The following is a 13,535-nucleotide window of genomic DNA, read 5'->3' as shown; positions in this document are numbered from 1 at the left end:
TATAATACATATATTTAAATTTCCTAGATTTTTAGTAAAAAAAATTAATTTTGAGGCAAAAAGCTTCATTTTGAGGAAATAAAATTTATAAATTGAAAATTTAATTTTTCACCAAAAATTTTTTTAATTAGAAACTTTTGCATCACTTACAACACTGGTGTAGAGAAAATTTACTTATGAATGAGTTACATACTCGCTGGTTGCTTATAATGGTTTGAAYGTGAATTTTGAAAAATAACGGCATTGCAGAACATATGTACGTGCTTTTCAGCTCACCAATTTACGTTACAATTGCTTTGACATTATTTTCTATGAATTTTATTAAATTCGCATATTTGCATGTAATTTAAAGTATTTTTCATGTGCTTTTATTCCATTCTGCAAAATATTTAACTTTTCCACTCGAATTCACACAAAGTGGCCGCATCTTCATTTTCATTGTTTCGGCAGATCAAATGTCAAACTGATTTGCTTGTTGCGTCTACTGTTGTTGTACGAATTAATTTTTTGTTATTTAAGAAATTATTGAGGCTAAATTTCAGTTGTAACAGTTTGTGTGATGTTATAGAACTTTGCACACARGTTCTCTATGGAATTTAAATTTGTAAGTTTGCGAGCAATTTGAGATCACAGCAAATAGTGTATCGMATTTTATCAAATATTTGAATAATGATTATTATTATCAGGGCCAATTTCAAGTCTTACTTTCCTCAYGTAAAAGTACAGTTTTTTCTCGATATTCTTTACTCAAATTAAAATTACTTTCTTCTACGAGTATATTGCATGATAACAAGAATGATGCTTGCTCTTAAGACTACTAAACCAATAGCACTTTTATTGCATTCAATTATCTACCTACTCGTATCTTAATTGAGGAAACAATAATAAACTACGCTTCTGAATTRGTATATGGTATTTACGACACTTTTGGCAGCGTAAGATCGAGATAAATGGCTCAATGCTRCTAATTTGTTTTGAATACAAATAATTAAGCGTTAGATTGCAAATCTGCAGGTGGTCTTTAGCTTATCTGTACTTGAAAAAGTATTTTTTTATGCATGCATTTCTATATGTACATACATATGTATGTATGCTCCCGCCATAAACAAAATCTCTCTTTATATGCTTATTACCGCCATAAACACACAAAAAAAGAGGAGAAACACTTTTACTTACTTTTTATAATATTTTCTCAAATTCTCTCTGGTTGAAAAATTGTTTAGCATAGGTTAGATTGAGTTATACTGTGCGCATTCGTGGCAAACAGGTTTTGACCCTTAAAAATTCAACCAACACAACCCCCTCTGTAATGAATAACACTTTACGAACAGATCGTTATTTTTTCTTCTTACTTTCTTTTCACTTTTTCTAAAAATGCAATAYTTATAAATTTCTTATTATTTTTGCTATTATTTGTATAAGCATACTATATTTATGCATTTCTTAAACGTTTTATTCTCATTTGGAGTATTTTCTTATTTGTAGATGGAACACAAGAAGCACTACTCCAACGAAATAGAAGAACGTTTCCGTTTGAAAATCTTCAATGAGAACAAATTGAAGATTGCCAAACACAATCAATTATACGCAGCGGGCAAAGTTTCATTTAAAATGGCAGTCAACAAATATAGCGACATGTTACATAATGAATTCCGTGAAACAATGAATGGCTAYAATAACACACTAAGAAAGCTACTACGGTAAGAGTCAAGCAACTTTTAGCAAAATTTGTTATACAAAACGTTWAACTGAAAATAATTTCATTTATTCAAGCAGTAGCAACCGAAAATTCACCGGCGCCACCTTCATTGCGCCAGCCCATGTTACTGTGCCGACATCCGTGGACTGGCGTTCGCACGGTGCTGTTACCGATATCAAGGATCAAGGTAATTACAACCTTTTTTTTTTTGTTTTTGCAACTTTTAAACAATTTTCCTACCTTATCATTAGGCCACTGTGGCTCTTGCTGGGCTTTCTCCACAACTGGCGCACTTGAGGGTCAACATTTCCGCAAAACAAACAAACTAGTTTCACTGTCCGAACAGAACTTGGTCGATTGCTCTGGCAAATATGGCAACAATGGTTGTAATGGTGGTCTGATGGATAACGCTTTCCGTTATATTAAGGATAATGGTGGCATAGATACGGAGAAATCCTACCCATATGAGGGTATTGATGATTCCTGTCACTATAATCCATCCAGTATTGGTGCCACCGATCGTGGATTTGTTGAYATTCCAGCCGGCGATGAAGAGAAAATGAAGCAAGCTGTTGCCACYATTGGTCCAGTTTCCRTTGCTATCGATGCYTCGCATGAATCATTCCAATTTTACTCTGAAGGTGTTTATAATGAGCCTGCTTGTGATGCGGARCAATTAGATCATGGTGTGTTGGTGGTGGGCTATGGCACTGATCCCAGTGGACAAGACTATTGGTTGGTAAAGAACTCTTGGGGCACCACCTGGGGTGACAAAGGTTATATTAAGATGGCGCGCAACAAGGAAAATCAATGTGGTATTGCTTCGGCCTCCAGCTACCCACTTGTTTAAGTTGTAAATTTTTAAACATCACAAAAAAAAAAAAAATTGAAAATACATAAGAATCAAAATATGCGAATTAATACTTCTTATAAACTGCAGTGAATTTTTAACTTCCATATGAAGCGTATATGATTTTTTGTTCGTATTATTTGTACGTTATAAGTTGTAGTGTTGTTTATTTTAATTTTATCGTTTACTTTTGTCGATGCGTGAATTTAAAAACATTTGCAAAGAGAAATACCAAAGGTTACATTAATATGATGTAACTTTTATGTAATAAAACGTAATACCACCTTCTCATCGCCATCATTATATTAATGCATACTTAGCATACGAAAYGTGTAAAAATATTATATAATAAAATACAAGTTTTAAAAAATAAAACATTTTATATTATTTGACACAAAAGAGTGGMGGTTTTACATATACAATTATAGAAACAGAAAGCAGCTGAAAGGCAATAGAAAAAAACTTTCTCTATCATTCTTGATAACATATCTGTTTGGCAATTAACGTAAGGAGGAGAGTTGGCAATGCCGCTGATTTATAATTGAAGCAAATGCAAATTTTTTATTACATTTGCTGCATTTTGAAGTGCATCTTCTAGAGTAATAACTAAAATGCTGAGTTGTTAATGTGACAGCACAAAAAAGTCAATTAAAAAAAAAATACATTAATTCTTTCAAAATTTTAAGCGAATATTTTCAATCGCATTTAAAAAATAATCAATTTAACATTAGAATTGCGTTTTTTTTCGCCCGAAAGTTAAACTACAAAAGAATATAATACCGAAACCGGATTAAAAATTTGTTTTTAAAAAATTCTTATTGATGAATGAATGAATGAATGAATAGTGATGAGGGTTGCACTGCGACCTTTGGTCTATTGTGCCCTCTCCTTGTTCACGCTGAAGTCCAGTAGACTACTGGGCGCTAGCGAGGCAATGCTATCCCTTTCAATCTGCGTCTACTAACTGCCGTGCAGTCGATCAACAGATGCTCCGTAGTTTCAGGTTCCTTGTCGCAGAAASGGCAGTTGGCGCAAGCTGAAAGACCCATGCTGTGCAGATGCCTGTTTAGCTTGCTTCTTATTGATATTTCTTTTTATTTTTCATTCCCAAGTAACGGACAAAAAAAATTATCTTAAGCTTATTGYTAAGAATTGAAAAGATTTAGGATTTTTTTCTTGTTTGCGTGCTTCTTGTCCCTCTATTTTAAACCGGAACTCGCACAGGGACTTCACTCAAAATTTTGGTCGCTTTTGACCTGCTAAAATTCGAGTTTGATAAGATCAAAAAAAAAAATCCCACTGAATTCTAAGAAATCACTGCTGGAAGATGAGCTGATTAAACACATTGAGCGGTTACCTTTTATAAGGTTGTAACAAAAAACTATTTGAGATAGCCCTTAACTCCATTAGTTTAGAAAAAAAAGAAAGAGCTTTACGAAATAAACTAGGTTATGTTCGGGTATTTTAAATACACTTTATTCATTTTAAAAATGTACAATATTAAAATCTTTCCAATTTTCCTTTGAAAGTCATAATATCAGCTAATGTTATTAGAGCGATGTTATTGAAAATATTAAAAATTTAAAATGGACAGGCAAATTCAATAAGAATATACATATGTATGTTTATCATAACTATACAAATTCTTGCTTAGAAAACTTTTTTTTATGCGCTTTACATATTTTAAATAAATATTTTTTCTAATTAATATAAATGTTAAAAGTTTTTGCTCACAATAACTTCAGCATTTATGTACACTAGTACGCAGTCTGTTACAATTATACTTTTTATATACTCTTAATTTCACTTCCTTATCATAAGGCCGCACATGTACAATGTCTTTAGTCTTTCAAAACATAATAAATTAATTAAAAAAAAAAAAATAAACTAAAAAATAAGCGCTAAATAAGTTAGTCAATTTGATTGATATTTAATATTATTTTAATTATTTTTTGGTTAATGAGCGCAGCTATGCACGTACAGCTAGTTGCTTTTCTAGTGCCGATGATGTGATGAAGATGGTGTAATTTTAAGCTTTGCATTAATTTAGTCTGCAAAAAAAAAATAATAATCATAATAATAAGAATAATAATAAAAATACAGCAAGCATTATTGTTAGCTTTTATCAAAACTATATTTTCCACTTACAATGCTCTCACTGTCATGCACACACCTATACGCAAAGGTTTGTTGTATGTTTATTATAAAAGTCCAAATTTTCCACATTACCTTACGTCCACGGTAGATTGTTGCAAAAGAGCGCTGTGCCAATTAAATAGTAACTTGTAAACCATACTAATATAGATCCAGCTTTKGACCGTAATTTGATTAGATCAAATGTCTTGGGTAGCTGATCGGCAGCAAACCAATAAAGACATGGCGTAGCCGAGCACAATAGCCTTGTTGATATTTGTATATGTACAAAAAAAGTACAAAACAGTGTAAGTACCAATGCATGCAGTACAAAAGGCAACGATTTATATTCTTTTAATAGCTGCATGATAGGATAATGCGGCAATAGGATACGCATGAAATGTCTAAAGTACGTAAAGCAATGATACAGCAAGAACGCGAGCACAGGCAAAGCTAACATGAAATTCGGTAACTGCTTGAACTCGTAGTAACGTAGAAAACCGACATTCCAATAGTGTGATTGTATGTATGAATACGGAAATGGAAAAGTATTATCACACCACGGTGAATTTTGCGGCATTCGATGACCAGCTAATATGTAATTTTTCTCTCGCGCATAGTTCAGCACAGCTTCTGAATGCGCTACTGTATGTTGTGGTACACAGTACTGTTTGAATGCGTAAAAGTAGAAGAATGTAAGCGGCGTTAGTGCACCAATCAGACAAAGTGTTAACTTAACAGCAGCAAAACAGCGACGATATGACTTGAGTATGGTGTGCCGCAGCATAAAATATATGGGATAGCCCGCATTGAGTAGACCATTTGAACGGCTCACAATAGAGAGTGCCAGTGTTACTGTGGTACGCGCAAATCGAAACTCGGAAACGCATTCCAACATCAAGTGTAGCGATAACCAACAAAAAAGCGCTTCCGAGTAGGCGGCAGTGAAAAATATCGATGCTGGATTGAAGCAAAACAGTAACGCCGCATTCCAACTTTTATTGGGATCCTTAAAAATACGTTGTGTGAGTGCATAAAGTGCATTAGCCGCTTTGCAGAAGCAAAATACATTAACCAAAACGGCCACTACCAAACACCAGCTGCGCAATGACACGCCCATATTGAGTGCATATAAAGCATTTGCGCCCGCACGTACCACTAACGGAAATAATGGATAGAAAGCGAGTGTATTCTCGTAGGAATAAGAATATTCTGCAATGTGTAAAAAATATTCGCCATCCCAGTGACGTAGGCCGCCAAGGCAAAATTGTACTGTGTGATCAAGCCAAGAATTTTCGGTGGCATTATGGGAGTTAAATTCGTCGTTTTCGAGTGTTCCTATATGTTGTTGAGTTTGTTGTACAATCGGTGATCGAAATACATCCGATTTGTGATCAGGCATCAGGTGGTTTACAAGTAGCTGCAACACCAATATAATCACACGACTAGCTAGCGCTAATTTCGTTATTTTCTCAGTCATTTTTTATGAGGTAACTAAGGCAATAATGAATCAACGATTAAGATGCGATAAGTTAATATTGATGACGTTAATACTTCGTGGTAGCACTACGTTGTTGTTCATTTAGGTTATGGCTGTTTCGATGCACTGCGGCCCAAATTTAGTTATATCTGCTGAATATGTAAACAATATGTAATATTTAAATAAGATTAAAAAGTCTAAATGCCGGTCAGATTGTCAGGTGATATGTCATGAACAAAAATGTAATACCTTTTCGCCCTAACAACTGCCAGAAAGGTGCACTTACCTTTGTGAAAGAACAATACTGTGGAAAACCGATTGTTTAGAACCAAATCGTTACTTAAACTTCTTACAATGTAATATTAATTATTTATTATCGCAATCTCTTTACTTAACGTGCCACAACAAAAGCTCAGCCGGTTCTACCCAAATGACGTTTGATTCCCATTTATGTCAACTTAGCGATGCCACCTTATCGATACATAAATTGAGAAGCAAAATATAACATTGAAAAAAAAAAAAATTAAATGCATTATTTAAGTTTATACGCTTGCTATTAACATTTCTAACAAAACTAATTAATAATTATTTATAAATTATATATCTGGTATTCCGATCTATAATTAACAAACGAAAAGTAAGTTTGTTTTCAAATAATATTAAATAGTTTATTTATAAAAGCATTTGTATTTCATCGAATTTCTGCTTTAAAGGTTTCCACACAAGCATCAGCTATGCTTTTGTGTATCTCATTGACCTCTGCTTGCGTCAAGGTGCGCTCCATATGCCTGTAGACTATACGGAAGCATACACTAGATTTGTTTGTTTTACGATTCTTAAAGCGATCTACCAAGCTAATCTGTAAGATGAAAAATATTTAACATGATAATCTATAAAAGATTGAAAAAATAAACGTTTTTCTAAAACTCACTTGTTCCACCACATCACCGCCCACTGAACGCACAAGATCGTAAAAATCATTACAAGCAAAACCAGCATCCACATCTACACCCAAAGGCAACCAGAATGAAAGATCATTGCTGCATTGCGGGTACTGAGAGATGGGTTTGTATTTAGGTAATTTATGCAAATTGTCTTCATTAAATTGTTTAAGAAATCCACTATCATTTGACCAGAACAGCCTTATATCAGGGATATCGAAGAGCACCATAGCCAAACGCTCTAAGCCCAAACCAAAAGCATAGCCTATATTATTGTGAGCGCCTGATCTTTGAAGAATCTCGTGACGCATAATACCACATCCAAGCACCTCTAGCCATTTACCATTATAAAGCACTTCCAACTCCCAGGAAGGTTGTGTAAATGGAAAATATGTGTCTACCCAGCGATATTCCAAATGCGCACCAAACAAATCCCGTGCTAGGCCCACCAGTACATCCTTCATTTCGTGTTCCATCAATTTCACTGCTTCAAGTGTATGGCACATTTGTTTCATTTGATCTAAACATTTTGAAGATGTTTCAGGCTTTGGAGCATCCTTTACCTTGAATTGCCAATCCTTTTCAAATATTTCCAAATCTAGATTACGACCGAAAAGTGTGTCCTTCGTAACCAATCGCACTGCATCTAATTGGTGGAACACAGGATAATGGGTACTGTCAATTTCATCACGTCGGTACACTTCACCAGTTACCAGAAAATTATCTAGACCGCAAGCAATTAGCTCTGCTTGATGTGCGGTGGTGTGAGCACGCAATAATTGATTTTGGTTAATGTAATAGCAATCTGACTTGTTACGACTTACATGATCGGCGGGAAATAGTAAATTATCAAAGTTTTGCTCCACTGTCACAATAGGACTTAATTGATCATAAACCGAAAATAATGGATTGCCGCGTGAGTTTCTGTAGCAGGCGTAGAAATAATTAATAATGCGTTGACGTATAATTGAAAGCGGATGGTTGCGTTGCAAATGTTTCTTTACACCCAAATAGGATAATATTTTTGGCGTGACATTTGTCCAATCGTCTGTTGGATAAATTTTTCCATCGATTTCTAAACTGGTCTTAGCATCTGCCGCACCGACACTAGTAGCCATTTGCCGGTTTTGTCTGCATTGATTTGCTCCTGTATATTGTTGACCGGTTTGTAGATATAACCAATTCCTGGACGTTGATGGAGTTGCTCCATTTAATTGACGCCATTGGCGTATAATTAACATGTTGAATTTTAAATGAACGCGTTTAAGTTTACTGTAATGTTATAAATAATACAGAAATTGTTTTGGTTTTTTTTAGTTACATCACCTGTTTGACATACATGAACAGCTGATTGCTTATTCTGGCGATTTGTCAAAATAGAGGAATTTTCGAGGAATTCCTTTACAACTGGAAGTAACGGGAAATTGCTTGTTTTGTTCCGGTATTAAGGAATTTCAAATGATTAAATCATTAAAAACAAAAAAAAAAATATTAACATAAGCAACTTATTTAAATCAAATATAAATTTTATGATATTTATATCAGAGCAAATAGGGTTTTCTCTGTTTGTTATGTTTTAAAGTGGCTTATTTACTTTATAGTGAAAATATAATTTCCTCTGTACGGTTGACTTGACGTCATAATGTGTATTGTGTTTGTTGACGGGTATACTTTGCTGAGCAGAAGCAAGTCCGTATCTTTGTTACAACAATACTTGTATAGTGGTAATTCGTGCATAAATTTTCTAGCAAATATTTTACCATCTCAACATTACAAAGATTTGCGCGCTCATTTTACTTACCGCTGCAAAACAGGGTTTGATCATTACATGAGATTTTACTAATTTTACTCTAATTTACTGATTATTTCACAAGGCGAGTGTCTCATTTCTAAGACTCTTCCCACATGATTATTTTCAAATGAGAGAATTTTCCATGCATGAAATACTTCCAAATTGTTGGCTTGATTTTGCGGGCTTGCCGAATCGAACAAACCAATTATTTCGCAACCTTGATTCAAGTTCTCCTACTTCTTTCCGTATCTATATCTGAAAATGGTTGAAATAACCAACAACTCAACTAAAGAATCACTGAATTTTATTTATAAACCACTTCTATGGAGAATAATATTGAAAAAATATATATTTATATTGACAAATTCCGGGAAATACTGGCTTATCATTGGAATGTCTATCCAATGAGAGCTTTAAATAATTTATAAATACGGCTTATCTCTACTGAGAACTGAACGTACTCAGACCAAAGCTTGAGTACCATATTTATATAAAACTCTGTATTTGCAAAACTCCAAGCAGTTTTCGAAGAGTAATCAACTTGCGCGGTTGTTATAATGGCGGGCCTTAACCTACGTTCATTGGCTGTAATTCTCTTATTTTGTTGTTGTTATAATTTTCACAATGCTGGTGAGTTGAATAAACGCGAGCAATAAAAAAAAAAATATTATTTTTAATTTATTTTTAAAAACATTTTCAAGACGCTTACTTTTGCAAAGCAAATAACCGCATCGGAAAATGTTCTTTCTCTGAAGACTGTGCACAGTCAATGGACAAGTTTAACGCAGATTGCGCAAACTCTGGACTTGTAAGGATATTCATTGCATTTTGGCTTTTTTTTTTTTTTTCTTTGGCAATTTATAAATAACTTTGATATATTTGTTTAGCGTGGTGATGTCGTATGCTGTTTCAGACCAACATATCGCTCGCTAAGAACCACTAGAAGAACTACCACATCTACAACACCGGCCACAATACTGGAACAGGAAGCCATAAATCCTCGTGGTCTCGCTTTACTCAATCAACACAATTGTGGGAATATGGACAATACTCGCGTTGCTCATGGCATAGATGCTGCGCTAGGTGAATTTCCGTGGATAGCATTACTGCTCAATTCTGAGAACGATACAATGTGTGGCGGTTCCGTAATAACAGAACTCTTTGTTTTGACAGCGGCTCACTGCATTTCGAGTGATTTGTAAGTATTCAACAGTGTGCGTAGAACAAAATTAATGAAGCTTTCGAAAGGAGTGAGGAAAAATAAACGACGGAATAATAAAGGGTGATCCATTTTGAGATTATCCACTTTTTTTTTTTTTAAAGAAAAAACACAGAAACTACACATTTGATGAAGAATTTTTATTAGTCCTAGCCATTTAGTTTTTGAAGATTATCTCTTTCAAATGTGTTCCGCGGCTATGTCTCAAACGATTCAACCATTGCGTAAAATTTCCGATGACTCCTTTAATAATTTCGATTGCTAACTGGCATATAATACACGTGATGTTTTGCTCCAAGGCCTGCATCGAAGCGGAATTGTTCGCATAGACTTTAGACTTTGTATAACCCCACTGAAAAAAGGATCTCGGTGGCCAATCGACCGGTTCAAAACGTGAAAATATCTGCTTCCCGAAATGGTCTCTCAATAAACCCATCGATTGATGCGATGTGTGGGAAGTGGCACCGTCTTGTTGAAATCAAATGTCGCCGAGGTCAGGAGCTTCAATTTCAGACATCAAATAGTCGGTTATCATGGTGCAATTGACGTTCGCCATTGACGGTTACGTTTTCACCAGCATCGTTTTGGAAGAAATATGGACCGATGATTTCACCGGGTCACAAATCACACCAAGCCGTTGATTCTTATGGAAAAACTGACGAGCTGCTGCTAACGGCGTCGAATCGACTCGCCACGGTCTTCGTCGTGTACACTCTGTGCTATGGCTGCTATATCTACTTCACTTCGTCCGAGACATGGCCTACTCGGTGGAATATTATCCAATAATGAAGCCTGAGTCTCAAGATGGGTGATGGTGTTGCGAATAGCACGCTCAGTAAGCTGAGTATGTTGACCATAAGTTGAGCTAAACGCGCAAAACACATTCTTTATAGAACGTGAATTTTCGTCATAAAGTTGTACAGTTTGTAAACGTTGTTCAGGCGTAAGTCTTTCCATGATGAAATGCTAAACAATATTGAACAAAAATAACATGACAGCTTAACACAACTCAATTGTGATATGTCAAAAAAAATCTATTGAAAAAAGTAGCTCTATTTGGCTTACCCGCTAGCAATATCCATATAAGCAATAAGCAGACTTCACGTGCAAATTATATTCATCGGGTTTTTATGATATATTTTTGCAGACAATTTGTGCGCCTGGGCGAACATGACCTGATGACCGACGAAGATTGCTTAGCCAACGGTTATTGTCAAACATTTGTACAATTTCGTATAGATCCAATGCAGAAACCATTTATACATCCCGACTACAACACGGTGAACAAGCACAAAGATGTTGCTTTGATAAAACTTCATAAAGCTATCGACTTTCAAGGTAGATATGCGGTTTTATTACTCATTTATGAAATTGTATATTGATTTAATTAATCCTGATTATTGCTCATTAATATTAAACATTTTAATATAATTTCTTCCTTAAGTTAACCAATATATCAAACCCATTTGTTTGCCAACATCACCAAGTGATTACGCTATGTTGCCAACGGATAATTTAGTATTAGCCGGTTGGGGACTAACCGAAAGTAATGATGGTAAGTTGTAAAAGTCTGCGCAAATATTTTTATATAAAATATTAATGTTCTCCTTTCTTCACACATATATGTATAGTGCGCGGGTCTGATGTTCTTCAGAAAGGTTATCTCAAACTCGAAGCTTTGGATATTTGCCAAAATTTGCACTCATTATATGATATAGATCAATCCAAGCTCTGTGTTAAGTCTGATACAAACCAGACGGTTTCTTGTCAGGGCGATTCTGGTAGCCCAATATTTTGGAAAACCAAGTACATGAAGGGCAGGTTCAAGCGAATACATTATACGCAAGTTGGTTTGGTATCCTTAGGTGGTAAAGTATGTGGCAAGTTATCTTCAATACCATATGCATACGAAAATATCACCGATTCCATGCCATGGATAACGAATACTATTTTAAAATGATGTCGCTATAATAAAGTATTTGATTAAGATACCCAAATTAGATTTTATTTAAGTACAAGTAATGTAGGGGTATATTGTTGTAACCGCACATTTAATACTCTCGCAGTTTCATGTTTCAAGGCAGGGACACATTTTCAGGTACTGACGGAACTTTGTACCAACACAAGTAAGAAAGAGCTAAGTTCGCGTTTAAGGAAATAACTTCAGATGCAAAAGGTTTGTAAATTATATGGAATCAATTTCGCCCGCGGTGGTGGCCGATGGAGTACTGGCCAAGCTTTTCAAATACGGCGGCGAAAAAGTTATAAGAAGCATGCATCTGCTTCTTTGTAGAATATGGTCGGACGAAAGCATGCCCGTCGATTGGAATTTTAATATGCTCTGTTCAATTCACAAAAATGGCGACCATACAATCTGCGCTAACTATCACAGGATAAGCTTCCTAAACATCAAATTTAAAGTGACTTTCTCTCATGCGACTTCTTCAATCTATTGAATGGAGAAAACATGTCATGCTGCAGAGCTAAATGGAGAGAGTACAATCTTCTACAAGAGTAAACAACTGTTGACATCACCGACGTACAAAGACCAAACCCGTTGTTGTTTTTGTTTTAACGGTTATCTAGTCGTCCCCGTTAGGGTGGCAAAGGTGATTTGTATTGTCGTCGAGGTCATCGAACGGGAGGCCCAAGAAACGTGCTGTTTCCACGGGGTCGGACCAAACTGAGGAGGGTGTTAGATGAGATGAGACCAAAAGACCAAACACGTTCTGCTATATGGTGCAAAGGCGTGGCCGATGACAACATCTGATGAGTCGGCGTTACGAGTTTACGAAGAAGAAAGGTTCTGCGGCAGATTTCTGGTTCTTTTGCGCATTGGCAATGGCGTATACCATTGTCGAAGGAACGACGCTCTGTACGTAATATAGTATATGACGACATCGACATAGTTCAGCGAATTAAGAGGCAGCGACTACGCTCGCTAGATAATGTCGTCCGAATGCATTTATTGTAAACTCTGTTCTAACCGCGGAAGTGGTGTCTACGCCAATAAAGTAGAAGCAGCTCTCATATTTTGACGGACAGGTATACAATTTAATGCCTTCTTTACTGGTTTATTGCGATTTTTGTAGCTTATATGGGGAATGGACAAGGTTATCCTCCGATTTCATAATGCGTTACTTTGTATGAGATCGTATTCGTTCGGATTCAGATACAGTTTTGTCAGTATGAGTTCGTGTAAGACCAAGATTAACAAATATCGAAGTAATGAAATGTATAATATATCATCTGAATAAATTTCATCGGAATGAACTACAATTTCCGGTATTTTATTACAAGTTTTTTATCGTCTTCAAAATAGGCTCCTAAGCCAATACACTTGTTATAAGCCTGGGTTGGAATGCCCATCAGTGACCTTTACTAAATGTTAGGGTGCGTTTCTTCCCTAAGACATCAGACA

General features: G+C 35.5%; 4 protein-coding genes across 7 annotated transcripts in view; 2 read left to right on the top strand and 2 right to left on the bottom strand.

Annotated features, from left to right (window-relative positions):
• Positions 1 to 2,924, top strand: part of LOC108971152 (cathepsin L-like) — a 15,758-nt gene extending 12,834 nt beyond the window's left edge. Inside the window, exons 3-5 of one of the 2 annotated variants that reach the window (XM_018937022.1) lie at positions 1,486 to 1,700; positions 1,777 to 1,886; positions 1,951 to 2,924. In XM_018937022.1, the coding sequence (XP_018792567.1) occupies positions 1,486 to 1,700; positions 1,777 to 1,886; positions 1,951 to 2,549 (924 nt within the window). In that variant the 3' untranslated portion in view covers positions 2,550 to 2,924. Of the gene's footprint in view, positions 1 to 1,485; positions 1,701 to 1,773; positions 1,887 to 1,950 lie in introns of both variants that reach the window. The other variant, XM_018937021.1, reaches the window with a different exon arrangement.
• Positions 2,925 to 4,088: 1,164 nt separating this feature from the next.
• LOC108971146 (GPI mannosyltransferase 2-like) lies at positions 4,089 to 6,612 on the bottom strand. 2 transcript variants are annotated; one of them, XM_018937011.1, is made up of 3 exons: positions 6,449 to 6,612; positions 4,698 to 6,314; positions 4,089 to 4,600 (listed from the first exon to the last, which is right to left on the bottom strand). In XM_018937011.1, the coding sequence occupies exon 2, from the start codon at positions 6,160 to 6,162 to the stop codon at positions 4,780 to 4,782; it is 1,383 nt and encodes a 460-aa protein (XP_018792556.1). In that variant the 5' UTR covers positions 6,163 to 6,314; positions 6,449 to 6,612; the 3' UTR covers positions 4,089 to 4,600; positions 4,698 to 4,779. The 2 variants fall into 2 exon arrangements, with proteins under 2 accessions (XP_018792556.1, XP_018792557.1); XM_018937012.1 differs by having other exon boundaries at positions 4,698 to 6,311.
• A 188-nt stretch (positions 6,613 to 6,800) lies between these two features.
• On the bottom strand, positions 6,801 to 8,560 carry LOC108971149 (probable phenylalanine--tRNA ligase, mitochondrial; the record flags this gene model as incomplete). Of its 2 annotated transcripts, none has more annotated exon segments than XM_018937017.1 (3): positions 6,801 to 7,021; positions 7,094 to 8,375; positions 8,430 to 8,560. In XM_018937017.1, coding segments are annotated over 3 exon segments (1,461 nt in total). In that variant the 3' UTR covers positions 6,801 to 6,853.
• Positions 8,561 to 9,409: 849 nt separating this feature from the next.
• On the top strand, positions 9,410 to 12,111 carry LOC108971150 (chymotrypsinogen A-like). The gene is made up of 6 exons (XM_018937019.1): positions 9,410 to 9,525; positions 9,597 to 9,703; positions 9,783 to 10,093; positions 11,262 to 11,452; positions 11,559 to 11,669; positions 11,746 to 12,111. Exons 1-6 carry the CDS (start codon positions 9,453 to 9,455, stop codon positions 12,072 to 12,074), a joined length of 1,122 nt encoding a protein of 373 aa, XP_018792564.1. The 5' UTR covers positions 9,410 to 9,452; the 3' UTR covers positions 12,075 to 12,111.
• The last annotated feature ends 1,424 nt before the right edge of the window (positions 12,112 to 13,535 follow it).

This window comes from Bactrocera latifrons, unplaced genomic scaffold (genome assembly GCF_001853355.1).
Source record: "Bactrocera latifrons isolate USDA-ARS-PBARC rearing strain unplaced genomic scaffold, ASM185335v1 scaffold_328, whole genome shotgun sequence".
NCBI classification, from domain to species: Eukaryota; Metazoa; Arthropoda; class Insecta; order Diptera; family Tephritidae; genus Bactrocera; species Bactrocera latifrons.
Note: the sequence above shows the minus strand (reverse complement) of the source record. Positions and strands in the feature narration are given on the sequence as shown.

Coding starts and splice junctions, on each gene's coding strand:
- LOC108971150 (XM_018937019.1), top strand. CDS start 9,453: ATGGCGGGCCTTAACCTACGTTCATTGGCTGTAATTCTCTTATTTTGT. Junction 9,526..9,596: donor TTATAATTTTCACAATGCTG/GTGAGTTGAATA, acceptor AACATTTTCAAG/ACGCTTACTTTTGCAAAGCA. Junction 11,453..11,558: donor TAAAGCTATCGACTTTCAAG/GTAGATATGCGG, acceptor TTCTTCCTTAAG/TTAACCAATATATCAAACCC.